Source organism: Mobula birostris, chromosome 2 (genome assembly GCF_030028105.1).
Source record: "Mobula birostris isolate sMobBir1 chromosome 2, sMobBir1.hap1, whole genome shotgun sequence".
Lineage (NCBI taxonomy): Eukaryota > Metazoa > Chordata > Chondrichthyes > Myliobatiformes > Myliobatidae > Mobula > Mobula birostris.
Genome location: NC_092371.1, coordinates 130,560,305 through 130,587,074, shown reverse-complemented (window position 1 = coordinate 130,587,074; position 26,770 = coordinate 130,560,305). Strand labels below are relative to the sequence as shown.

The 26,770-nt window shown below is 42.5% G+C and overlaps 1 protein-coding gene across 9 annotated transcripts in view; it reads left to right on the top strand.

The window, feature by feature from the left end:
- Positions 1–26,770, top strand: part of LOC140191079 (serine/threonine-protein kinase MRCK alpha-like) — a 596,213-nt gene that overhangs the window by 423,567 nt on the left and 145,876 nt on the right. For all 9 annotated transcript variants that reach the window (XM_072248222.1, XM_072248216.1, XM_072248164.1 and 6 more), the window contains one exon: positions 19,963–20,068. In XM_072248222.1, the coding sequence (XP_072104323.1) occupies positions 19,963–20,068 (106 nt within the window). The remainder of the gene's footprint in view (positions 1–19,962; positions 20,069–26,770) is intronic.

Genomic DNA, 26,770 nt, shown 5'->3' with positions numbered 1-26,770 from the left:
TATATTCTACTCTGAAATAGAATATGTTCATTGCATGTATTTAAGATGCAAGGGGGTCAAAAACATGGGGGCATAGCAGAAAAAGACACTAGGGACAAGATTGGACCTGCTTTGATTGTATTCAGTGGTAGATCAGGCACAAGGTGCTGCTTGGCATTTTTTATGTTCTGTAGAGTGATTAGCAGCTGGTGATCCTAAGCTCAGCTGGTGACTTGCTTCCTCTATTGAGAATTTTTCTCCCATTATATTGGTGTGGCCTAGTTTAACCATGCAATTCACGTTTCTATTAGTGTAACAGTTCATCAACAGTGACCAAACAAATTGGTAAATTGGTTTATTATTGTCACATGTACCAAGGTACAGTGAAAAATGTTGTTTTGCATGGCATCCATGCCAACCAATTCATTTCACAAACACGAGAACATGAAAGTAGAAGTAAAATTGGGCTCTCAGACCCCTTGAGCCTGTGCCACCATTCAACATGATCAAGGTGATCAATGCTGGGTTCAGCTGTTCTTCTGTGCCAGTTCCTAGTAAACCTCAATGATAAAATATTCAAAAAAATTGAGACATTTGAAGTATTTCTAATGATCTGGTTTCCTCCACTCTCTAGGGCCAAGAATTCCAGAAGTTCACTGACCTCTAATGAAATAAATTTCCATATACCTCAGTTTTAATTGAGCAGCCCCTTATTTAGGACTATGTCCCCTTGTTAGTGAATTTCCCACTAGTGAAAACATCTGAAAATCTACCCTGCCAAGCTCCATTCATTCTTCTGTATTTCAATACATCACCCCTCATTTTTCGAAATTCTAGGGAAACTAGACCATAATTCTCTTCCCCTTTTCTCTGTCATCCCAGGAATTAACCTGTGCTCTGATGAATCTCCAAACAATTGCCTCAAATGCTACAACACCCATTTTTTAAGATAAGAGAGCCCAAACTTTGCTCAGTATTTCAAATGTGGCTTCACAAATACCCTGTACAATGGTTGCATTATCTTCCTATTCTTAAACTCCAACTCTTTTTTTTTTACCTGTCTGTTTTTTTGTGGTTCATGTACTGAAGCACCTAGATCCCTCTAACTTATAGTCTCTCTCCATTTGGATAATAATCTCCTTTTGCTGAAATGCACAGTCCCTCACATTAGGCTCCATTTGCCAGGTTTTCACCCATTTTATCTATATCTCCTGGCAGAATTACAATGTCCTTATCACAATAAGTCAAAGCCAAAATAGGTGGGCATGCAGTAAAGCCCTCCCTGAGGGCTCACCCATTGCCAAAACAGCCACCCTTATTATATATTTCTGAATGTCTGACATTCATATATTTAAAATTACTCAAGATCTGTTTTAGAAAAAATGTTAAAAATTAAGATTATTACTTTATTAACTTTTAAAATATGAAACCAACTGTTTTGCAATCATTATAAATGCTGGAAATCTTCATTTTTTCCAAACCAAGTGATTTTTCCCTTTCATTTTTATGAGACTGCTGTTCTCAGAGCAAGTCTAAACTGGCATAGCCTCAGTAAGTAGATTTCCCAGCCTGGGGAGTAAGAACGCTGGCATTAAAGCTCCAGTAAGTGGAAGGCTGCACTTCTGCCTTTATTAAATGGTAAACTTATTCTAGCAGCAGATTTTAGTAGGGAATCTGCCCTCTTATTCTTTCAAATTAGTTGTTATGCTTTTTCTAAGTTATTATTTTCAAGGACTGAGGTGGAAGGAACAAGAAAGAGAATTGAATTGACTTTATTTCTTTCATCCTTCACATACATTAGTAAAAATCTTTACGTTACATCTCCATCTATATGTGCAATGTGCAATTTATAGTAATTTGTAATAAATTGTGTGTATAACAGGGCAGTCATTTATAGCATAGAAATACAATTGTATCAGCATGAATTAATCAGTCTGATGGCCTGGCGTAAGAAGCTGTCCTGGAGCCTGTTGGTCCTGGCTTTAATGCTGTGGTGCCATTTCCCAGATAATAGCAGCTGGAACCATATGTGGTTGGGGTGACTCGAGACCCCAATGATCCTTCAGGCCCTTTTTACGCACCTGTCTCTGTAAATGTCCTGAATTGTGGGAAGTTCACTTCTACAGATGCGCTGAGCTATCCACACCACTCTCTGCAGAGTCCTGCAATTGAGGGAATTACAGTTCCCATAGCAGGCAGTGATGCAGCCAGTCAGGATGTCCTCAATTATGCTCCTATAGAAAGCCCTTAGGATTTGGGGACTCATGCCAAATTTCTTCAACCATCTGGGTGAAAGAGGCGCTGTTGTGCTTTTTTCACTACACAGTCGGTATGTACAGACCATGTGAGAACCTTGGTGATGTGTATACTGAGGAACTTAAAGCTGTTCACTCTTTCAACCCCAGATCCATTGATGTCAATAGGGGTGAACTTGTCTCCATTCCTCCTGTAGTCCACAACCAGCTCCTTTGTTTTTGCAACGTTGAGGGAGAGTTGTTCTCTTGACACCACGTGTCAAGCTGATGACTTCCTCTCTGTAGGCTGCTTTGTTATTATTTGAGATAAGACCAATCAGTAGTATCATCAGCAAATTTAATTAGCAGATCGGAGCTGTGGGTGGTGACATGGTCATGGGTAAACAGAGCGTAAGGGAGGAGCTTAAGACACAGCCCTGAGGGTCTCCTGTGTAGAGGGGCAGAGGTGAGGGAGCCCACTCTTACCACCTGCCAGTGACCTGACAGGAAGTCCAGGATCTAACTGCACAAAGCAGGGTGAAGGCTGAGATTTCTGAGATTCTTGTCAAGCCTGGAGGGAATTATGGTGTTGAATGCTGAACTGTAGTCCAAGAACAGCATTCCCACATCAGCATCCTTCTCCAGATGTGTGAGGACGATGTGTAGAGCTGTGGCTATTGTGTTACCTGTTAATCGCTTGTATTGGTATGCGAATTGTAGGGGATCCAGTGTGGGTGGTGGCAAGCTGCAGATATAGTCCTTGACCAGCCTCTCAAAGCATTGCCTATTATTGAGGTTAGTGCGACAGGATGCCAGTCTTTCAGACATGTTTCCTTGGAATTTTTAGGCACAGGAACAATGGTGAATGTTTGGAAGCAGGAGGGCACTCTACACTGGGAGAGGGAGAGATTAAAAATGTCTGTAAGCACTCCTACCAGTTTTGCTGTGCACATCCTAAGTACCCGCCCTGGGTTGCTGTCTGGTCCTGCAGCCTTGCGACTGAACACTCATTGGAAACACTTGTGTACTTCAGCCTCAAGAGATTACCAAGGTGCAGGTCGCTTCGGCAGCTCTCCTTGGGGGCTCAGTGTTGGTGATATTGAACTGAGCATAAAAAAAGGTTTAGCTCATCTGGGAGGGAGGCAGCGGCGTTGGCAGCACCATTGCGCTTAGCTTTGAAGTCTGCGATGGTATACAGACCCTGCCATAAGCTGCATGTGTTGTTGGTGGAGAGATGTGTCCCTGTATTGTCATTTTGCTGCCTTGATGACTTTGCATAGATCGTGGCTGCATTTCTTCAGTTCCTATTGGTTACTGGCAGTGTAAGCTCTGTCTCACGTGGTTAGTGTAGCACGCATGGAACTGTTGATACTGGGTTTTTGGTTTGGATAGACCCCGACTGACTTTTGGGGGACAACATCCTTGATGCACTTCTGCATGAAGCTTGTGACCCCCATCAGTGAACTTGGAGATATCCTCATCATGAAAGAATCCCAGTTGACATCATTAAAGGAGTCCTGTAGCATGGAGACCAATTGGTTGGACCAACAGTGGACAGTTTTAACAATGGCTGCCTCTTGTTTTAGCTTCTGCCTGTACATCGGCAGAAGCAAGATGGAGAGTGATCTGACTTCCCAAACTGTGGACGGAGGAGTGCTTTGTAAGTGTTGCAGAAGGGAGAGTGGCAGTGGTTGAGTATGCTCTCTCCCTGTGTTCTCACCTGGATGTGTTGACAAAACTATAGAGATTCTTTAGAGAACGATGCTCTATTAAAGTCTCTGGCAACAATGAAGGCAGCCTCTGGGTACAGTCTCCAGGATGCTGATGGTGCTATCATTAAATGACAGTCTGCTGGCAGTACTTTGAAGTTGGAACATCTGTCTTTCATAGAGTTCTTAACCTGTTCATACTGATAAATCCTGCATGACTCAATGCAATTGAGTATGAATGGGGAAAAAAATAGCCAAAGGAAAGGCTACTGGAACCATTTTTCCAACCACTTCATGTACAGTTTGCACTGGTGTCACTACCACTCAACTAATTTCATCAACTAAAGGTATAGGTTACGGTTTCAATGGCTTGCTTTAATTAAGCATCATGTCAAATGGTTTTAAGTAGGCTAATTTTAAATCCTTTAGGGTGTTGTATAAAGAAATATAAAATTGGTAGACTCTACATGGAACATGAGGATGCTCTTGGGTGGACAGTGATCTACCTCTAAGGTCAGTACTGCAGACCTAAATGTGCTGTGCCACCATGGAGTACATAGAAAATAGAACAGTAAAGTGCCGGACAGGCCATCAGCCCATGATGTTATGCTGATCTTCATATCAATTTGTACTAAATGTCCTGTGGGGTTTATCATCCATATATGTCCATTCCCTTCATGTTCATATGCCTATCTAAAAGCTTGTTAAACTCCATCAAGCTACCTGCTCCCATTACTAATTTTTAGAATTATTATGTAGAAAAATGAGGCAGATGTTCTGATTCAGGGAGTAGTTTTAAAATCATATATTAAAATAGTCATTTTGGCAAGAAAGATAACTTAATACTGTTAGAACAATGCCATTGGTCTCATTTGCTCTCATACTAATTTATAAGCTTCAAAACTTGGGCTTCTGTACTTCCCTCTGCAACTGAATCATTGACTTCCATTTCAGGAGACTACAGTCTGTGTGGATTGGAAATAAGATCTTCTCCTCACTGACAGGCAACACTGGTGCATGCTTAGTCCGTTGCTGTACCTCTCTCTGTCCATGACTGTGTGCCAGGTACAGCACAAATGCCATCTATAAATTTGCTGATGACAAAACCATGGTCAACAAAAATCTCGTGGTGACGAGGAGGCGTACATGAGTGAGTTTGAGCAGCTGGTTGAGTGGTATTGCAGCAACAACCTTGTACACAGTATCAGTAAGACCAAGGAATTGCTTGTGGACTTCAGGAAAGGAATTCGAGGGAACACACTCTAGTCCTTGTCAAGGAGTCAGCAGTGGAAAAGATGAGCAGTTTGAAGTTCCTGGGTCTCAGCATTTCTGAAGAGCTATCCTGGTCCCTGGACCCAACACATTGATGCAAGTACAAAGATGGCAAACAGCAGCTATATTTCATTAAGAGTTTGAGGAGATTTGGTATGTCACCAAAGAGTCTAGCACATTTCTTTAGATGTATTCTGGTTGCATCACTGTCTTGGATAGATGGGCTGTGAAACGGAATTGAAGTCTGCAGGGGTTGTAATCTCAGCCAGCTCCATCATGGGCACTAGCCTCCTCACCATTGAAGATATCTTCAGAAGGTGATGCCTTTGAAAGGCAACATCTTTTCTTAAGGACCCCAACATCCAAAAAGGAGGTACAGGAGCCTGAAGACACTCAGTGTTTTGGGAACAGCTTCTTCCCATTGCCATCAGATTTCTGGACAGTCAATGAATCTCACTATTTTTTTGCTCTATTATTACCCTAGATTACAATCTATATTTCTTATTATAATAACACAACATAGCACACTTTACCATATACTGTGTGTCAATGATAATAAACCTGATTCAATGATAAATAGATACTTTCCCCATATGCCTACAAATTATTTTCCCTCAGCTACTCATCTGTTTTCCTCTTGAAAGCTTTAATTGTCTGGTTATGTCAACCTAAGAGGTGGTGAGTTCCAGATCATCTATGTAAAAATATTTTTATTACATTGTCCATATATTTCTGCTTGTAACTCTTAACTGTGTGTCACATAGGTTATTAGACTACTTATTAATGTTAACAATTCCCCTTTATTTACTCCTTTTAAGCCAATTATGAAGTTGTACCAAGACTCTCAAATGCTATGTTTCAGTCAGAAATTCCTAGTTTCTCCAGTGAATTTGGCAGCTGAAATCCCTCATCCCTGGAACCATTTTAGTAAATCATTTCTGCAGCTAATCCAGGATCATCCAGAATGAAATGGAATGCTCAATCTGTGGTATAACAAGTTCCTTAAACATTTTGTACAGAACCACTGTACTTTTGTGTTCATGCCTCCCAGAATTCAAAGTGATTAGTCACCTCTGTATCAGCATGCTACACTGTTTCTAAAGACTTCTTACACATATACCCAGGTCCCACATTTCCTGCACACTTGTTAGAATTGTGTTATTTAGTCAATATTGCTCCAACCCATCATAGAGCAGTAGAGCACAGAAGCAAGCCCTTCAGCCCATCTAGTTACTTCTAGTTCCACCAAACTACACCTGGACCATAATCCTCCATACCCCTCTTACCCATATACTTATCCAAATTTCTTTTAAGTGCAGTATTCAAACCCACATCCACCAGTTCCGCTGGCAGCTTGTTCCATACTCTCAGCCTTGCTCAAGGACACAACACGCTGCCTCAGCTGAGGCTCGAACTAGTGACCTTCAGATCACTAGACCACTTGGCCACGTGCCAACACCTGTATAAGGTTTCCCTTATACATTTAACTTTTCATTTTTTATCTATAACCTCTAGGTCCAATCTCACCTAACTTCAGTGGGAAACTTCTGCTTGCATTTACCCTGTTTGTAACCCCTTATAATTTTGTAGATCTCTATCTCCCCTCATTCTCCTACTACACTCCAGAAAATAACCAATTCAACCTTTCCCTATAACTCAGGTTTGCACATGCTGGCAACATCCTTATAAATTTTCTCTGTACTCTTTTAATCTTATTGATATCTTTCCTGTAAGTACGTGACCAGATCTACACATAGTGCTCCAAATTTGGCCTCACCAACATCGGATACAACTTCAGTATAACATCACAACCTCTGTTCTCCGATTTACAAAGGCGAATATGACAAAATCTCTTTTTACAGCCCTATTTACCTATGACGCCACCTACAATGAATTATGGATCTATATCGCCAGATCCTTTTATTCTACTGCACTCCTCAGGGCCCTGTTGTTTACTGTGTATGTCCTACCCTGCTCTATCCTCCCATAAATGCAACATATATACTTACCTGCATTAAATTCCATCTGCCATTTTTCAGCCCATTCTTCCAGCTGGTTCAGATCCCGCTGCAAAGTTTCATAGCCTTTCCTATTGTCCGCTATGTCCCAATCTTGTTGTCATCTACATATTTGCTGATCCAATTTGCCACATTATCATCCAGATCTTTGATATAATGACAAACAATAAAGGACCGTACACCAATCCCTGCAACATACAACTAGTCACAGACCTCTAGTTTGAGTGGCAACCATCCACTACCACTCTCTGTTTACTATTTCATATTGAATGCCAAGCGACTGAATATTCTTGACCAGACTCCCATACGGGGCTTGGTCAAAAGCATTCATGTAGACAACATTCGCTGCCTTTTTTTTCATAAACTTTCCTGCTAACCTCTGTAAAAACCTTTATAAATATTTTTAGACACAACCTACCATACATAAAGCCATGTTGACGATTCCTAATCAAGCCCAGTCAGCCCAAATATTTATATATTCTGTCCCTTAGAATATCTTCCAATAATTTATGCACGACTGACATCAGGCTCTCAGGCCTATACTTTCCTGGCCATTCTTAAACAACAGAACAACATTAGCTATCCTCAAGAATTCCAGCTCCTCACCTGTGGTTAAGGACATTTTAAAAACTTCTGCTAGGACCTCTGCAATTTCTGCATTAGCTTCCAACAAGGTCTGAGGAAACACCTTGTCAGGCCCTGGGGATTATTCCACTCTAATTTGCCTGAAGACAGCAAGAATCTCCTCTTCTGTAATTTGTATATGGTCCATGACCTCACTACTGTTTTGCTTCTGTTCTGTAGACTCTGTGTCCGTTTCCCGAGTAAGTACAAAAGATCCATTATGATCTTCCCCACCTCTTTGGCTCCTTGCATTGATGACCACACTGATCTTCAAGTGGATCAATTTTGTTCCTTAATATTGTCAATTTTGTCCTTTTGCTCTTAATATAGAAGCCCTTGGGATTCTCCTTCACCTTGTCTGCCAGAGAAACGTTATGCCTTCTTTTAACCCTCCTGATTTCCTTCTTTCCTCAAGAGCATTTGTTCCTTGCTCCCTAAACCAGCGCTATGCACCTCCTTCTTCTTAACCAGGGCCTTGGTACCTCTCAAAAATCAAGCTTCCTTAAACCTGTTATCCTTGCCTTTTACTCTGACAGGAATATGCTAACTCAATATTCCACTTCTGAAGGCCTCCTAAGAACCAAACTTCCTTTGCCACAAAGCAATGTATCCCAATCCACACCAAACTGATGGTATCAAAATTGGCCTTTCTCCAATTTAGAATCTCAATCTCAGGACTGGTCCTATCCCTCTCCATAATATAACCATATAACAATTACAGCACGGAAACAGGCCATCTCGGCCCTTCTAGTCCATGCCAAACTCTTATTCTCACCTAGTCCCACCGACCTGCACTCAGCCCATAACCCTCCATTCCTTTTCTGTTCATATATCTATCCAATTTAACTTTAAACGACAACATCGAACCTGCCTCAACCACTTCTGCTGGAAACTCATTCCATACAGCTACCACTCTCTGAGTAAAGAAGTTCCCCCTCATGTTACCCCTAAACTTTTGCCCTTTAACTCTCAACTCATGTCCTCTTGTTTGAATCTCCCCCGTTCTCAATGAAAAAAGCCTATCCACGTCAACTCTATCAATCCCCTTCATAATTTTAAACACCTCTATCAAGTCCCCCCTCAACCTTCTATGCTGCAAAGAATAAAGATCTAACTTGTTCAACCTTTCTCTGTAATTTAGGAGATGAAACCCAGGCAACATTTTAGTAAACCTCCTCTGTACTCTCTCAATTTTATCGACATCCTTCCTATAATTCGGTGACCAGAACTGTACACAATACTCCAAATTTGGCCTTACCAATGCCTTATACAATTTCAATGTTGCATCCCAACTCCTATACTCAATGCTCTGATTAATAAAGGCCAGCATACCAAAAGCTTTCTTCACCACCCTATCCACATGAGATTCCACCTTCAGGGAACTATGCACCATTATTCCTAGATCTCTCTGTTCTACTGCATTCTTCAATGCCCTACCGTTTACCATGTACGTCCTATTTTGAGTAGTCCTACCAAAATGTAGCACCTCACATTTTTCAGCATTAAACTCCATCTGCCATCTTTCAGCCCACTCTTCTAACTGGCCTAAATCTCTCTGCAAGCTTTGAAAACCTACTTCATTATCCACAATGCCACCTATCTTAGTATCATCTGCATACTTACTAATCCAATTTACCACCCCATCATCCTGATCATTAATATATATGACAAACAACATTGGACCCAGTACAGATCCCTGAGGCACACCGCTACACACCATCCTCCAATCTGACTCACAGTTATCCACCACAACTCTCTGGCGTCTCCCATCCAGTCACTGCTGAATCCATTTTGCTATTTCGATATTAATGCCTAATGATTGAACCTTCCTAACTAACCTTCCGTGTGGAACCTTGTCAAAGGCCTTACTGAAGTCCATATAGACAACATCCACTGCTTTACCCTCGTCAACTTCCCTAGTAACCTCATCAAAAAGTTCAATAAGATTTGTCAAACATGACCTTCCATGCACAAATCCATGTTGACTGTTCCTAATCAGACCCTGTCTATTCAGATAATTATATATACCATCTCTAAGAATACTTTCCATCAATTTACCCACCACTGACGTCAAACTCACAGGCGGATAATTGCTAGGTTTACTCTTAGAACCCTTTTTAAACAATGGAACCGCATGAGCAATACGCCAATCCTCCGGCACCATCCCTGTTTCTAATGACATTTGAAATATTTCTGTCAGAGCCCCTGCTATTTCCGCACTAACTTCTCTCAAGATCCTAGGGAATATCTTGTCTGGACCCGGAGAGTTATCCACTTTTATATTCCTTAAAAGTGCCAGTACTTCCTCTTCTTTAATCATCATACTTTCCATAACTACCCTTCTTGTTTCCTTTACCTTACACAATTCAATATCCTTCTCCTTAGTGAGTACCGAAGAAAAGAAATTGTTCAAAATCTCCCCCATCTCTTTTGGCTCTGCACATAGCCATCCACTCTGATTCTCTAAGGGACCAATTTTATCCTTCACTATCCTTTTGCTATTAATATATCTAGAAACCCTTTGGATTTATTTTCACCTTACTTGCCAAAGCAGCCTTGTATCTTTTAGCTTTTCTAATTTCTTTCTTAAGATTCTTTTTACATTCTTTATATTCCTCGAGCACCTCGTTAACTCCAAGCTGCCTATATTTATTGTAGATCCCTCTCTTTTTCCGAACCAAGTTTCCTATATCCCTTGAAAACCATGGCTCTCTCAAACTTTTAACCTTTCATTTCAACCTAACAGGAACATAAAGATCCTGTACCCTCAAAATTTCACCTTCAAATGACTTCCATTTCTCTATTACATCCTTCCCATAAAACAAATTGTTCCAATCCACTCTTCTAAATCCTTTCACATCTCCTCAAAGTTAGCCTTTCTCCAATCAAAAATCTCAACCCTGGGTCCAGTCCTATCCTTCCCCATAATTATATTGAAACTAATGGTATTGTGATCACTGGACCCGAAGTGCTCCCCAACACATACCTCTGTCACCTGCCCTATCTCATTCCCTAACAGGAGATCGAACACTGCCCCTTCTCTATTTGGTACCTCTATGTATTGCTGCAAAAAACTATCTTGCACACATTTGACAAACTCCAAACCATCCAGCCCTTTTACAGAATGGGCTTCCCAGTCTATGTGTGGAAAATTAAAATCTCCCACAATCATAACCTTGTACTTACTACAAATATCTGCTATCTCCTTACAAATTTGCTCCTCCAGTTCTCAGTCCCCATTAGGTGGCCTATAATACACTCCTATAAGCGTCACTACACCTTTTCTATTCCTCAATTCCACCCAAACAGCCTCCCTAGACGAGTCCACTAATCTATCCTGCCAGAGCACTGCTGTTATATTTTCTCTAACAAGCAATGCAACTCCTCCCCCTCTTGCCCCTCCTATTCTATCACATCTGAAGCAATGAAATTCTGGAATATTTAGTCGCCAATCACACCCCTCCTGCAACCATGTTTCACTAATAGCTACAACATCATATTTCCAGGTATCAATCCATGCTCTAAACTCATCCACCTTTCTTACAATGCTCCTAGCATTAAAACAGACGCATTTAAGAAACTCTCCACCTCATACTCTCTGTTTATCTCTAATGGAGCAAACAACTTTGTTATCTTTGTCCCCTACATCTTTGGTCTGAGTGCTCCTGATCTCTGTCCCCTGCCTATCCTCCCTCACACACTGTCTCCTAGCTTTCTCTATTTGTGAACTAACCTCCTCTCTCCTAGTCTCTTTAATTTGATTCTCACCCCCCCTCCCCCAACCATTCTAGTTTAAAGTCACCTCAGTAGCCCTTGCAAATTGCCCCGCCAGGATATTGGTCCCCCCTAGGATTCAAATGTAACCTGTCCTTTTTGTACAGGTCACACCTGTGCCAAAAGAGGTCCCAATGATCCAAAAACTTGAATCCCTGCCCCCTGCTCTAATCCCTCAGCCACGCATTTATCCTCCACCTCATTGCATTCCTACCCTCACTGTCGTGTAGCACAGGCAAGTAATCCTGAGATTAATATCTTTGCGGTCCTTTTTCTCATCTCCCTTCCTAACTCCCTATATTCTCCTTTCAGGACCTCTCCCCTTTTCCTACCTATGTCATTGGTACCTATATGTACCACGACCTCTGGCTCCTCTCCCTCCCACTTCAGGATATCTTGGACGCGATCAGAAACATCCTGGACCCTGGCACCAGGGAGGCAAACTACCATCCAGGTCTCCGGACTGCGTCCACAGGATCACCTATCTGACCCCCTAACTATCGATTTCCCTATTACTACTGCCCTCCTCTTCCTTTCCCTACCCTTCTGAGCTACAGGGCCGGACTCTGTGCCGGAGGCACGGCCACTGTTGCTTCCTTCCCCCAGGTAAGCTGTCCCCCCCCCAACAGTACTCAAACAGGAGTACTTATTGTCAAGGGGCACAGCCGCTGGGGTACTCTCTATTACCTGACTCTTCTTCTTCCCCCTCCTAACGGTGATCCACTTCTCTGCTTCCCGTGGCCCCGGTGTGACCACCTGCCTGTAACTCCTCTCTATCAACTCCTCACTCTCCCTGACCAGGCGAAGGTCATCGACCTGCAGCTCCAGTTCCCTAACGCGGTCTCTTAGGAGCTGCATCTTGGCGCATCTGGCGCAGATGTGGACGTCCAGGAGGCTGGGAGACTCCACAACCTCCCACATCCGGCACTGAGAACAACAAGCTGCCCTCACACTCATACTTCCCCCTCTCCTCAAATAACAACAAAAAATGAATACTAAACCTTCCTCGCCTTGCCCGTTTCCACCTAAACCCGTTGATCCAAAGCCCTTAAGCCTTCACTCTGCTCCCGGGCTCACTCTGCAGCCTGCAAACTACGCTGCCCATTGTATAAGGCTTTGTTCCTTTTAAATCTAACGCGCTTCACTGCCCGACGTCACACGCCTGTGCAGTCCCGCCTCTCTGAACGCCGATGAAAAAAATCCAAAAAATTCAAAATTATCCTGAAGCTAGTGGAATTATGATCACTTGATCCAAAATGTTCTTCTACATGCACTTCTGTTACCTGCCCTATCTTTTTCCCTAATTGGAGATCCAGCTTTGCGCTTTATCTGGTTGGGACCTCCATCCTGTATATTGATTAAGGAAATTTTCCTGAATACATTTGACAAGTTCTATCCCATTCAGTATGGGAGTCCCAGTCAATATATGGAAAGTTAAAATCACCTATCGCAACTTTATTATAACAATATTCTGTTAAGAAATAAATTTAAATTACGTGTTGAATCCTGGTTCTACCATTTTTCATCAAGTGGAAAGCTTTAAGAACATAGAGAACGTAGAATGTAGAAAACCTACAGGCCCTTTGGCTCACAAAACTGTGCCAAACATGTACTTACTTTAGAACACTTGATGAAGTACTGGAAGAAACTGGGAGTTCTCCTAGTGTCCTGACATCAAGTAACAACAAAATACAATTTAGTACAGTTCCTGAAAATATGAAACAAAAACATTGGAGATAACATCTGAGGAAAAAGAATTAGAACTAAAGTTTTGAGAACCTTTAGCAGAATAGTGCTATCTGCACAACTGCTACCTGATATCCTGAGCACTTCTAATAATCAAACGTAGGTTCATTAGTCAACTATGTCACGTTCTGTTTTTGAGTCCATGCTGTGCGTAATTAAATCAATATATTTATTTTAAAATATAATTGGATTTGGGATATCCTGAGATTTTGATGCTGTTATGTCTAAATACAGGTTTCCCCTGCTATCCGAAGGTAGAGTATTCCGATGAAACTGTTCGTAAGCCGAAATGGCGTAAAATGAAGAAGCAATTACCATTAATTTTATACGGGAAAAATTTCTGAGCGTTCCCAGACCCAAAAAATAACCTACCAAATCATCCCAAACAGCACATAAAACCTAAAGTAACACTAACATATAGTAAAAGCAGGAATGATATGATAAATACAAGGCTATATAAAGTAGAAATAATGTATGCACAGTGTAGTTTCACTTATCAGAATCGGGAAGATTGAGTCAAGACCGATTTGCAGAAAAAAATCGACTCGTACACGCATGCGCACATACCTGCCCTGTTTCATGATCATGGTGGTCTTTCTCGGGGTAAACAAAAGTTTAAAGCGGGTATCTTTTCTCATAAAAGCGAAAATCCTCTTTCGGTTAGCGAAAACAAGTAGTAATGTAGGTCTTTCGTAAAAGGAAAAGGTCGTAAAGCAAACATTCGGAAAGCGGGGGATACCTACCATATTTTTTTAAAGCTTAAGGCAATTTAACATCTGACACATCTGTTCCTAACTAACTTGGACATCTCCAGTTTGGAGAAGTTAGTCACTCTGTGTGACATCTTTCATCCGTTGCCCAGACATGCATTACGGCGTGATGAAAAGTGTTTCTGCTATTTGAAGAAGGCACTGTGCCTTGCAGCTGGTATCTGAACTGAGAAATGCACAGAATGATCATTATCTTTATTCTTCAATTGGAGATACATGGGTGTACCTGACTCCTAAGAATGATTGGGGCTTTTGGAAAAAGAGTAACAGTGCTAATAGAAACATAGAAAACCTGCAGCACGATACAGGTCCTTTGGCCCACAGAGTTGTGCCGAACATGTCCCTACCTTAGAAATTACTAGGCTTACCTATAGCCCTCTATTTTACTAAGCTCCATGTACCTATCTAAAAGTCTCTTAAAAGACCCTATCGTATCCACCTCCACCACCGTTGCCAGCAGCCCATTCCACACACTCACCACTCTCTGAGTAAAAAACTTACCCCTGACATCTTCTCTGTACCTGCTTCCCAGTACCTTAAGCCTGTGTCCTCTTGTGGCAACCATTTCAGCCCTGGGAAAAAGTCTCTTGACTATCCACACGATCAATGCCTCTCATCATCATATACATCTCTATCAGGTCACCTCTCATCCTCTGTCGCTCCAAGGAGAAAAGGCCGAGTTCACTCAACCTATTCTCATAAGGCATGCTCCCCAATCCAGGGAACATCCTTGTAAATCTCCTCTGCACCTTTCTATGGCTTCCACATCCTTCCTGTAGTGAGGCGGCCAGAACTGAGCACAGTACTCCAAGTGGGGTCTGACCAGGGTCCTATATAGCTGCAACATTACCTCTCGTCTCCTAAATTCAATTCCAAGATTGATGAAGGCCAATAGACCGTATGCCTTCTTAACCACAGAGTCAACCTGTGCAGCTGCTTTGAGTGTCCTATGGACTTGGACCCCAAGATCCCTCTGATCTGCAACACTGCCAAGAGTCTTACCATTAATACTATATTCTGCCATCATATTTGACCTACCAAAATGAACCACTTCACACTTATCTGGGTTGAACTCCATCTGCCACTTCTCAGCCCAGTTTTGCATCCTATCAATGTCCCACTGTATCCTCTGACAGCCCTCCACACTATCCACAACACCTGCAACCTTTGGGTCATCAGCAAAGCCATGCTGACTACTCCTAACCATATTATACCTCTCCAAATGTTCATAAATCCTGCCTCTCAGGATCTTCAACAAATTACCAACCACTGAGGTAAGACTGACTGGTCTGTAATTTCCTGGGCTATCTCTACTCCCTTTCTTGAATAAAGGAACAACATTTGCAACCCTCCAATCCTCCGGAACCTCTCCCATCCCCATTGATGATGCAAGGATCATCGCCAGAGGATCAGCAATCTCCTTCCTCGCCTCCCGCGGTAGCCTGGGGTGCACCTCATCTGGTTCCAGTGACTTATCCAACATGATGCTTTCCACAATCTCCAGCACATTCTCTTTCTTAATATTTACATGCTCAAGCTTTTCAGTCTGCTGCAAGTCATCACTACAATCACCAGGTTCCTTTTACATAGTGAATACTGAAGTAAAGTATTCATTAAGTACCTCTGCTATTTCCTCAGGTTCCATACATACTTTCCCACTGTCACACTTGATAGGTCTTGATTTTAGAATGAATTTGTTGCCTGGTAACAATTTTGTGGTGATCCATAGCTTAATGATTCTGAAAGAGTGAAATGTAATATTACAATCTTAAGTTTGTATGAATGCTCAAGGCCAAGTAGATCATGATATGATATGTTTAGTCTCTACATGCAGAGGGACTCTCTCAGTATGGAGCAGAGATTTAAGTTGAGTTGTATGAAAATTCGAAGTCTGATCTATCTTCACAGTTAAGCTGAAACAGAATTTGTATTTTGCAATGGTAAACTCTTGGATGCCATTTGTTGACCGAGAGGACCTACCATGTATTGTAGCTCTATTATTGTTCCTCTCCAAGGAATGAGACATCTGGTCAGGTTATCATATGATCAAATGCACTTTGATATTTAAATGTAGCACAATTTAACAATTTATTTGAAATGGTATAAGAATTCTGCAGTCAACAGAGGAATAAGAGTTTCATATTAGTTTAAGTTCTGTTGTGAAGACATTTCTTTAGCCAAAGGATGGTGAATCTGTGGAATTTGTTGTCACAGGCAGCTGTGGAGGCCAGGTCATTGGGTGTATTTAAGGTGGAGGTTGCTTAGTTGGGGCTTGAAAGATTATGGGGTGAAGGCAGGAGAATGAGGTTGAGTGGGAAATGGGTCAGCGATGATGAAATGACAGAGCAGGCTCAATGAGCCGAATGGTCTACTGCTCCTGTGTCTTATCTTCTTATGTGTTTGCAATGTTTTGCAGTATCCACACTAGCTCCATAGTAGTGTGGATAGAACATAAAACAATATAATTCAGGAACTGATCCTTCCACTCACGATGCCTGCATCAAACATAATCCAGAAACCTCCATTCCCTACATTTTCAAGTTTCTGTCGAACAACCCCATAAATGCCACTATTGTATCTGCTTCCACCCGTGCCCTTGCTATCCATTCCAGGCACCTGCCATTTTCTGTGTAAAATAACCTGGCCTGGACATCTCCTTAAACCTCCCCCTCTCTTACCTTCACGTTAAATTCTCTTGTGTTTGACATTTCCATCACGAGAAAAAGATTCTGTCTATCCTATCAGTGCTTTTCATAATTTGATGAACTTCAATTGGGTCTTAAATCAGCCTCTGACACTCTAGAGAAAACAACCCATTTCATCCAGCCTCTGCTTATAGCTCATATCCTCTAATTGAGGCACTGTCTGTTAAACCTCTTCTGCACCTTTTCCAAAGCCTCCACCTCCTTCCTATAATGGATAGCCAGAACTGCACTCAATACAAAAGAAACACAATATATTCAAAGTTTTATACAGCTGCAACATGACTTCCTTTCTCTTATGCTAAAGTGTCCTGTTCAAAGAAGGCAAGCGTGCCATATGCTTTTTTTTAACCAACTATACAGTATCTGCATGTGGCCACTATCAGTGAGCTTATGAAAATAGACCCCCAGGATCCCTCTGTACATGAATCCATTGAAGAAGAGTTATATTATACTCAAGTTGGTCTTGTGAGCAACATATTCTGCCTGCGTAGTTCACAACTCAATGGCATGAACATTAAATTTTCCAATTATCGGAACTTCTCCCCATAGTTGATTTCTAACACCCCTCCTCCCCCCCCCACTTCCTTCTGGTACTCCTCTGTTCCACTCAATTTTGTTCCCTTTCCCAACCTCAAACACCCTCATCATCCACTGTCTCCCTCTCTCCCACACCCCCCCAGGTGGTTACATTATCTGCATGTTTTCCCCCTCCTCCTCCCCCCCCCCACCCTCTTCCCGTTTCTGTTTCTGGTTCCATCTGCCATTCACTTCTCTCCTTTAATACCTTTTTTAATTAACTGATTCCAGCCTTTTGTATTCCTGCTTATCCTCCAATGCTGTTTCCAATCTTCACCCTCCTTTCCTCCCACCCACTCCTATTTACCTCTCACAATTTTCCCTCCCTTTTTCTGCCTCCGTCTATCATCCAGATGCCACTGTCTCCTGTCTCTACCCCACTACCCTCCCTGGTGCAGCCTGCCTGTCATCTTTTACCCTTCCTCTAACCACCTATCACTTCGTGCTCCTATCTCATCATTACTCCCCCCCACCACACATTTTTTACTAACCACCTTCCTTCTCCACTCTCAGCCCTAATGCAGGGCTTCAATCTGAAACATTGGCAATTCCACCCGCAGATGCTGCTCAACCTGCTGAGTTCCTCCAGCTGATTGTTTGGTGCTCCAGGTTCCAGTATCTGCCCCCAGTCTCTTGTATCATGAGGGTGAGTCCATTGTTGGCCCAGCACAAAGTTGAAGCCTTGGTTTCTGCTCCCAGTGATAATTGATTAGTCCACAACTGACTGCTAAACCTAAACAATTCAACTTCATTTAATACTAATTCTTCAGTTTTGAAAATTTTAATAAAATACTATTTCTAAGTGTTATTAAATTTGCATATGTGTAAAAGTCTAAATAATTTGTAATATATTGTTAATGTCAGTTGAGAAGCTATAAACAGTGATTGTTGTTTTAGGGGCATTTTTTTTTAGTCAACATCCAAGCAGCAACATTATACGGGGGAGGGGGCGGGGAGGGGTGTTTAAACTGATATATTGAAGTGACAAGCTTTGATTTATATTTCAGAATTTTAAAAATCTGATTAATGTATAATCCACTGTTGGTGATGAGTTGTCCCTGCACTTATTTCAAATATACTTGTTGATTGAGATATTTTAAGTAATGAAACAATAACGTGCATCTAACAGGGCAGACTCATATACTCATTACTCACTCGAGTCTGTGTTGTGCTTGTGCTAGTAATTTCTAAAAAAAAACACCATTTTTTTGCATTTACAATTATGGGACATTCAGACAGGTGACTAAATACAAGGTCAAAGGAATATGTTTCAGTAGAGAAGAAAGCATGACTCCAGTCGTGGACTGATGCATAAGAAGTCAGGATTGAAAGTGTGCAGAGAGTTTAAAGAGTTTCTACAGCATTTGAAACATTGCAGTTGTAATAGAAAATACCAGATCCTGCCAAGGAGAACATTCCTTTGAAAGCAGTATCCCCTTTCCACAGCCAGATTAGGGTTCAGAAGTCTTAGTTTTTAGAAGTGAAGCAGTGGACTTGTTGCCTACTATTTTCCTGTAGTTCAAAGAAGCACTGAGTAACTTTGGTAGCTAGAAAATATTGACTGTTTTTCAAGTGGAACATGCGATAGCTGCATTATTTGAACAGAGTTGTTGTTTAGATCAATGTTCATAAGTGCTTTCAGCAGCCTACTGTTGGGATTGGTCCCTTCCAATATACATTCATAACTTGAGGTAAATGTGTAGTCCTTTTTTGCAGTTTCCTGATGAATTTTGGGGGGGGAGAGAGCGTAATTAGTATTTGAACCAGTGATAAACCATTGAAAGCTATGGACCAAATCATGGGGGAGGGAAATGGGATTACTGCAGATAGGTACAATGAGTGGCATAGAGATGATGGGTGGGAGGGCCTTTTTAATGTGCTGTATGAATCTATGACTCTACAAGTATGCGATGTTTTACAAAGCATTAAAGAGTGGTGGAAGTAGGTTCTTTAGAAACTTAAAAGGCAAATTGAATAAAAACATGAAGTGAAAAAAAAAACTGCAAGGCATTCAGAAAAATGCAGGTGCTCCTGGAAGTGTTGTTGTGAAGAACTGTGTAGAAATGCTGATCTTTTACCTCATTTTGTTTCGTGTATCCCATTCACTTTTGACGGTTGATATTATATAGTCTCCAGCAACCTTTCATGCAATGTTTTCTGATCTAAGTAGCTTGATGGTGACCAGTTTTAACTGAAGATTGTCATTAGGACTGTGCAAAACCATACACTTATATATTCAGGACAGGAACAGAACATTTTAAGATTTTCCTGTGACTGCAGTGCACATTCAGTATGACAGCTGAACCTTGAAGACAAGGGAATCAAATTCTTATAAATGTTGAACTGCTTAAACTGCCTGTTCTTTTAAATTTATCCCAGCCAACCATATTACATTGCAGCCACATTCTAGAATTAACATGCAAGAATGCATTCATCATGGTGATATGTCTTCCGTGTAAACGATATGATGCTGCTTTGTGAAATATAACTCAGTTTATAGGTGGGTTCATGCTTTTGAATTATGTGTTTATCTACATATATATTTGTTAATACAGTCAAAATGAAAGGGAAGAGTTTGAAGGCGAATTTAAGCAGAAATATGAGCGAGAGAGGATCATGCTGATTGAAGACAACAAGAAGCTATCAAACGAACTTGATAAGGTGAGACTTTCCTGATACTCTATGCAATATTTTGTACCCATGTGTGGAACAAATTCCATGGTCTAGAATTATTGGAGGCAGTTCAGCTTTGTGTGGGAAGGTCTAATGTCTCCCCAGTTTGAAAGTATGTTATAAATGATCTAAGTTTGCAGCTGTGAACAAATGGATATTTTGAATATCCAACTCTTTGCACCTTTTCAGTTTCCATGCTGTTTTAAATGTGAAGTAATTGGTCCTTTGTGGCTGATCTACATTTATATGTAATTCAGTTGAAGAGATCAGTGCTCACTAGAGTACCCTTTCCGGTATCATTAGAAACATAGAAAACCTACAGCACAATACAGGCCCTTCGGCCCACAGAGTTGTACTGAACATGTCCCTACCTTAGAAATTACTAGGCTTACCTATAGCCCTCTATTTTACTAAGCTCCATGTACCTATCTAAAAGTCTCTTAAAAGACCCTATCTTATCCGGCTCCACCACCGTTGCCAGCAGCCCATTCCATACACTCATCACTCTCTGAGTAAAAAACTTACCCCTGACGTCTCTTCTGTACCTACTCCCCAGCACCTTAAACCTGTGTCCTCTTGTGGCAACCATTTCAGCCCTGGGAAAAAGTCTTGACTATCCACATGATCAATGCCTCTCATCATCGTATACATCTCTATCAGGTCACCTCTCATTCTCCGTCGTTCCAAGGAGAAAAGGCCGAGTTCACTCAACCTATTCTCATAAGGTATGCTCCCCAATCCAGGGAACATCCTTGTAAATCTCCTCTGCACCCCTTCTATGGCTTCCACATCCTTCCTGTAGTGAGGTGACCAGAACTGAGCACAGTACTCCAAGTGTGGTCTGACCAGGGCCCTATGCAGCTGCAACATTACCGCTCGTCTCCTAAATTCAATTCCAAGATTGATGAAGGCCAATACACCGTATGCCTTCTTAACCACAGAGTCAACCTGTGCAGCTGCTTTGAGTGTCCTATGGACTTGGACCCCAAGATCCCTCTGATCTGCAACACTGCCAAGAGTCTTACCATTAATACTAAATTCTGCCATCATATTTGACCTACCAAAATGAACCACTTCACACTTATCTGGGTTGAACTCCATCTGCCACTTCTCAGCCCAGTTTTGCATCCTATCAATGTCCCACTGTATCCTCTGACAGCCCTCCACACTATCCACAACACCTGCAACCTTTGTGTCATCAGCAAACTTACTAACCCATCCCCCCACTTCCTCATCCAGTCATTTATAAAAATCACGAAGAGTAAGGGTCCCAGAACAGATCCCTGAGGCACTCCACTGGTGACCGACCTCCATCCAGAATATGACCCATCTACAACCACTCTTTGTCTTCTGTGGGCAAGCCAGTTCTGGATCCACAAAGCAATGTCCCCTTGGATTCCATGCCTCCTTACTTTCTCAATAAGCCTTGCATGGGGTACCTTATCAAATGCCTTGCCGAAATCCATATACACTACATCTACTGCTCTTCCTTCATCAATGTATTTAGTCACATCCTCAAAAAATTCAATCAGGCTTGTAAGGCATGACCTGCCCTTGACAAAGCCATGCTGACTACTCCTAATCATATTATACCTCTCCAAATGTTCATAAATCCTGCCTCTCAGGATCCTCTCCATCAACTTACCAACCACTGAGGTAAGACTCACTGGTTTATAATTTCCTGGGCTATCTCTACTCCCTTTCTTGAAGAAGATTCTGTAGAGGATTATTGAATACCCCTCATCTACCAGCCTTACATATTTCCGCACTTACAGCATACTCGGTAGAATATTTCTTTAAACAGAGCCAACCATTGTAAGGTTCTTACATATTTCTTAAAGGCCTGTTGAGACATAAGATAAACAGATTTGCCTCTGATAAAGATTATATGAAATCTATCTAGCTTCATAAATTTTACATTAAAATATAAGAAAACCTATGTAAATTGATCTTGCAATCAGGATTTCAAATGGGGTTGATCAGGTAATCAAAGATCACGTTTATTTTAATGTTTTACTTAAAGGAAGGGTGTGTAGTTTGATGAATATTGTTTAGACCATAAGACAAAGGAGCAGAAGTCGGCTATTCGGCCCATCGAGTCTGCTCCGCCATTTTATCATGAGCTGATCCATTCTCCCATTTAGTCCCACTCCCCTGCCTTCTCACCATAACCTTTGATGCCCTGGCTACTCAGATACCTATCAGTCTCTGCCTTAAATACACCCAATGACTTGGCCTCCACTGCTGCCCGTGGCAACAAATTCCATAGATTCACCACCCTCTGACTAAAAAATTTCTTCGCATTCCTGTTCTGAATGGGCGCCCTTCAATCCTTAAGTCATGCCCTCTCGTACTAGACTCCCCCATCATGGGAAACAACTTTGCCACATCCACTCTGTCCATGCCTTTCAACATTCGAAATGTTTCTATGAGGTCTCCCCTCATTCTTCTAAACTCCAAGGAATACAGACCAAGAGCGGACAAACGTTCCTCATATGTTAACCCTCTCATTCCCAGAATCATTCTAGTGAATCTTCTCTGTACCCTCTCCAACGTCAGCACATCCTTTCTTAAATAAGGAGACCAAAACTGCCCACAGTACTCCAAGTGAGGTCTCACCAGTGCCTTATAGAGCCTCCACATCACATCCCATTGAATTTAACAAAATTCAAACTCTAGTTCAAAAATGTATTGAGAGTCAGATGGTAGAGACGGAAAAATCTAGAACAATCTAGCGTTGTACTGCAATGAAATGGTGAGGGTGAAGGTCACATCTGTGATTTTCAACCAATGCATCGTTTTCCAGTTAAACATCTTGTGTAATTTGAAAAAGAACTGAATGATCTCCTAGATCCTGAATAACATGTAGTGCCGAAAGATTAGCCATCAGTTTAGTACATATCAGTACCTAAGGCATGCACTATACTGGAAAAGCATTGTTAATGATTCCAAGATGCCTATGGAAGCTATTCAGAGTCCAGATATTGTGGTGTGGGTGGGGGTGCATTTTGGCAGTACATACACCATCACTTGAAAACTAAAATAGACCCTCTGGCCTCTGAATGTACCACATCATGTACTATGTAACCATAAACCACAAAGAAATATAGCTATTTATACATAGGTATATTTAGAAAGTCATTTATATGCACCTGTCTTTTTCCAAGAATCTTATATTTATGCTGACAATTCTGTCAGTATTTAACATTGGAATTCCCTGTGGTTACAGTTGAGGTCTCCACTGACTGGTATCAATGCGATAGCTTCTTTATCACCAACAAACAGCAGCGTCTTTAAGCTAATCCATCCTGTTGTTTCCCATCATGAATTTCCTTTAGATTCTCAATTTCACTTTTCTTGCTGGACATTAAGAATACAAAAACTGTAGCGAATATGGCAGGGCATTCAGAACATAACAGACTATAAGACTGTGCGTCAATGACAGTGACGCCTCTCTTCCTGAAAGGTTGAATGCCTTCTACACACTGAACAATGTGCTAGTGAGAAAGGACCTCCTCTCCTCAAGGAGTGGGTGCTCTATCTGGCCACAGCTGATATGAGAAAGACACTAGTCAGGGTTAACCTACACAAAGCTGCAGGACCTGAGGACATTCCTGGTCAGGTGAGAGACTGTCTGGCCCAGCCAGCAGATGTTCTCATGGGCACCTCTGAAGCAGTCCACTGTCCCCTCAGGCTTCAAGGCTGCCACCATCATCCCAGTGCGCAAGAGGCCAATGGTAACCTGCCTTAATGGATATCGTCCAGTGGCACTAACCACAATAATAATGAAGTGCTTTGAGCAGCTGGTCATGAGCTGCATGAAATCCTGCCTTCCCAGGACATCGGCCCCTGAATATAGTATGGAATACCAGTTAGCATATTGCCCAAATGCAATAGCCTCTACTCTGTACCATCCCACCTGTAGAATGGTGTAAGAGTACTGTTCATCAACTTTAGTTTGTTGTTCAGTACATTCATTCCTTAGAAGCTAGTGGGCAAACTGTCCTTGATGGGTCTCAACACCTCCCTCTTGCTCCATCACACTGAGCACCAGACCCCCAGCCTCTGGGCTGCATGCTCAGCCCGGTTGCTGTTCAGGCTGCTGACGCGTGAGTGTACTGCTGGATCCACCATATCATTAAGATCACTGATGATACAACAGTGGTTGGCATTATCAGCAACATTGATGAGCTGGCATACAGAAAGGAGGTGACCGGTCTGTGGACTGGTGTGAATTCAACAACTTGAGTCTCAATATGAACAAGGCTAAAGAGATAATTGTGGGCTTTAGGAAGATGCAGGTTAACCACTCCCAACTGCACAATAATGGCTTCTCCATGGACAGAGAGAGTCAGGAACACCAGTTTTCTTAGAGTGGGCATTGCAGTTAATCTCACCTGGTCCCTCTTTCTTGACTTTTTTAGTCAAGAAAACAAAGCAGCGCCTTCACTTCTGATGTCTACCATAAGCCTACTGACTCTCGCAGCTGTCTGGACTATTCCTCTTCTCACCCTGTCTCTTGCAAAAACGCCATCCCCTTCTCGCAATTCCTCCGTCTCCGCTGCATCTGCTCTCAGGATGAGGCTTTTCATTCTAGGACGAGGGAGATGTTTTCATTTTTTAAAGAAAGGGGCTTCCCTTCCTCCACTATCAACTCTGCTCTTAAACGCATCTCCCCCATTTCACGTACATTTGCTCTCACTCCATCCTCCCGCCACCCCACTAGGAATAGGGTTCCCCTGGTCCTCACCTACCACCCCACCAGCCTCCGGGTCCAACATGTTATTCTCCGTAACTTCCGCCACCTCCAACGAGATCCCACCACTAAGCACATCTTTCCCTCCCCCTCTCTCTCTGCATTCCGCAGGGATCGCGCCCTATGCAACTCCCTTGTCCATTCGTCCCCCCCATGCCTCCCCACTGATCTCCCTCCTGGCACTTATCTGTGTAAGCGGAACAAGTGCTACACATGCCCTTACACTTCCTCCCTTACCACCATTCAGGGCCCCAAACAGTCCTTCCAGGTGAGGCAACACTTCATCTGTGAGTCGACTGGGGTGATATACTACGTCCGGTGCTCCCGATGTGGCCTTTTATATATTGGCGAGACCCGACGCAGACTGGGAGACCGCTTTGCTGAACATCTACGCTCTGTCCGCCAGAGAAAGCAGGATCTCCCAGTGGTCACACATTTTAATTCCACATCCCATTCCCATTCTGACATGTCTGTCCACGGCCTCCTCTACTGTAAAGATGAAGCCACACTCAGGTTGGAGGAACAACACCTTATATTCCGTCTGGGTTGCCTCCAACCTGATGGCATGAACATCGACTTCTCTAACTTCCGCTAGGCCCCACCTCCCCCTCGTACCCCATCTGTTACTTATTTTTATGCACACATTCTTTCTCTCACTCTCCTTTTTCTCCCTCTGTCCCTCTGAATATACCTCTTGCCCATCCTCTGGGTTCCCCCCCCTTGTCTTTCTTCCCGGACCTCCTGTCCCATGATCCTCTTGTATCCCCTTTTGCCAATCACCTGTCCAGCTCTTGGCTCCATCCCTCCCCCTCATGTCTTCTCCTATCATTTTGGATCTCCCCCACCCCCTCCAACTTTCAAATCCCTTACTCACTCTTCCTTCAGTTAGTCCTGACGAAGGGTCTCGGCCTGAAACGTCGACTGCACCTCTTCCTACAGATGCTGCCTGGCCTGCTGCGTTCACCAGCAACTTTGATGTGTGTTGCTTGAATTTCCAGCATCTGCAGAATTCCTGTTGTTTGCCTTCACTTCTTGAGATGATTGAGGCTAGCGAGGCTCCCCAGTCCCATTCTAACCACATTTTAACTAAGCACCATTGAGAGTGTTCTGACTAGCTGTATCACCATCTGGCATGGTAATTGCAAGGCATCTGACCACCCAGCTACCATCCAGTACACATTATTTATGACAGCGCCAGTAGCAGTAATACTGATGTATATTTACTATGTCGTATATGCACTTTATGTCATTTTGTGCATTTACAGAATACATTTTATTATCTGTTAATAATATTGTGTTAATATTATCATCTGGTAAGATGGCAGCACGTTCAGACACAATGGCCTCTAAGGGGCCAACCAAAGGTGCTTTTTTCTTTGTTAAATGGGTTTTTTATGATCATAAGACTATACTGGACTCCAAGAACAATGGGTAAAGCAGGTGGCACAGTGAGCTACTCGTCCAGTGAGTTATTTAGAGCAGCTGGCTAGGGTGTTGTAAGAGTTGGCTGGCAGACCAAGGAAGGAAAAGCCATCTGGCAGGTTGGAGGAACTGGATTGGATTTGCAGGAGCTGACCTGGGTGCAGAACATGTTGCTGCCTGCTACTCGAAGGCATCAGAGTTACTGCGCGAAGGTGGTGTTCAGTGTAACCATGGGTGACTGTCTTGGACGTTCTTCTTACGATCACAAGACCCTGTTGGACGTTGATAATGCAAGATGCTACGGGCCTGTTTCCCTTGTTTGGTGGCGTGAAAGACATTGAGGCAGCAGTTTGGCTTCAGTTGTACTGAGGAATAGACCTCAAGCCGTGGGCTTGCCTGCTGCTGCATATCAGGTAAGGAGACACCGTTATAATGTACTGTCCTTGCTCAGTTGGGGCTGGCCTCTCCCATCAATGCTGCCCTCTAGTGTTTGATCAGTGGAATGACAGGCT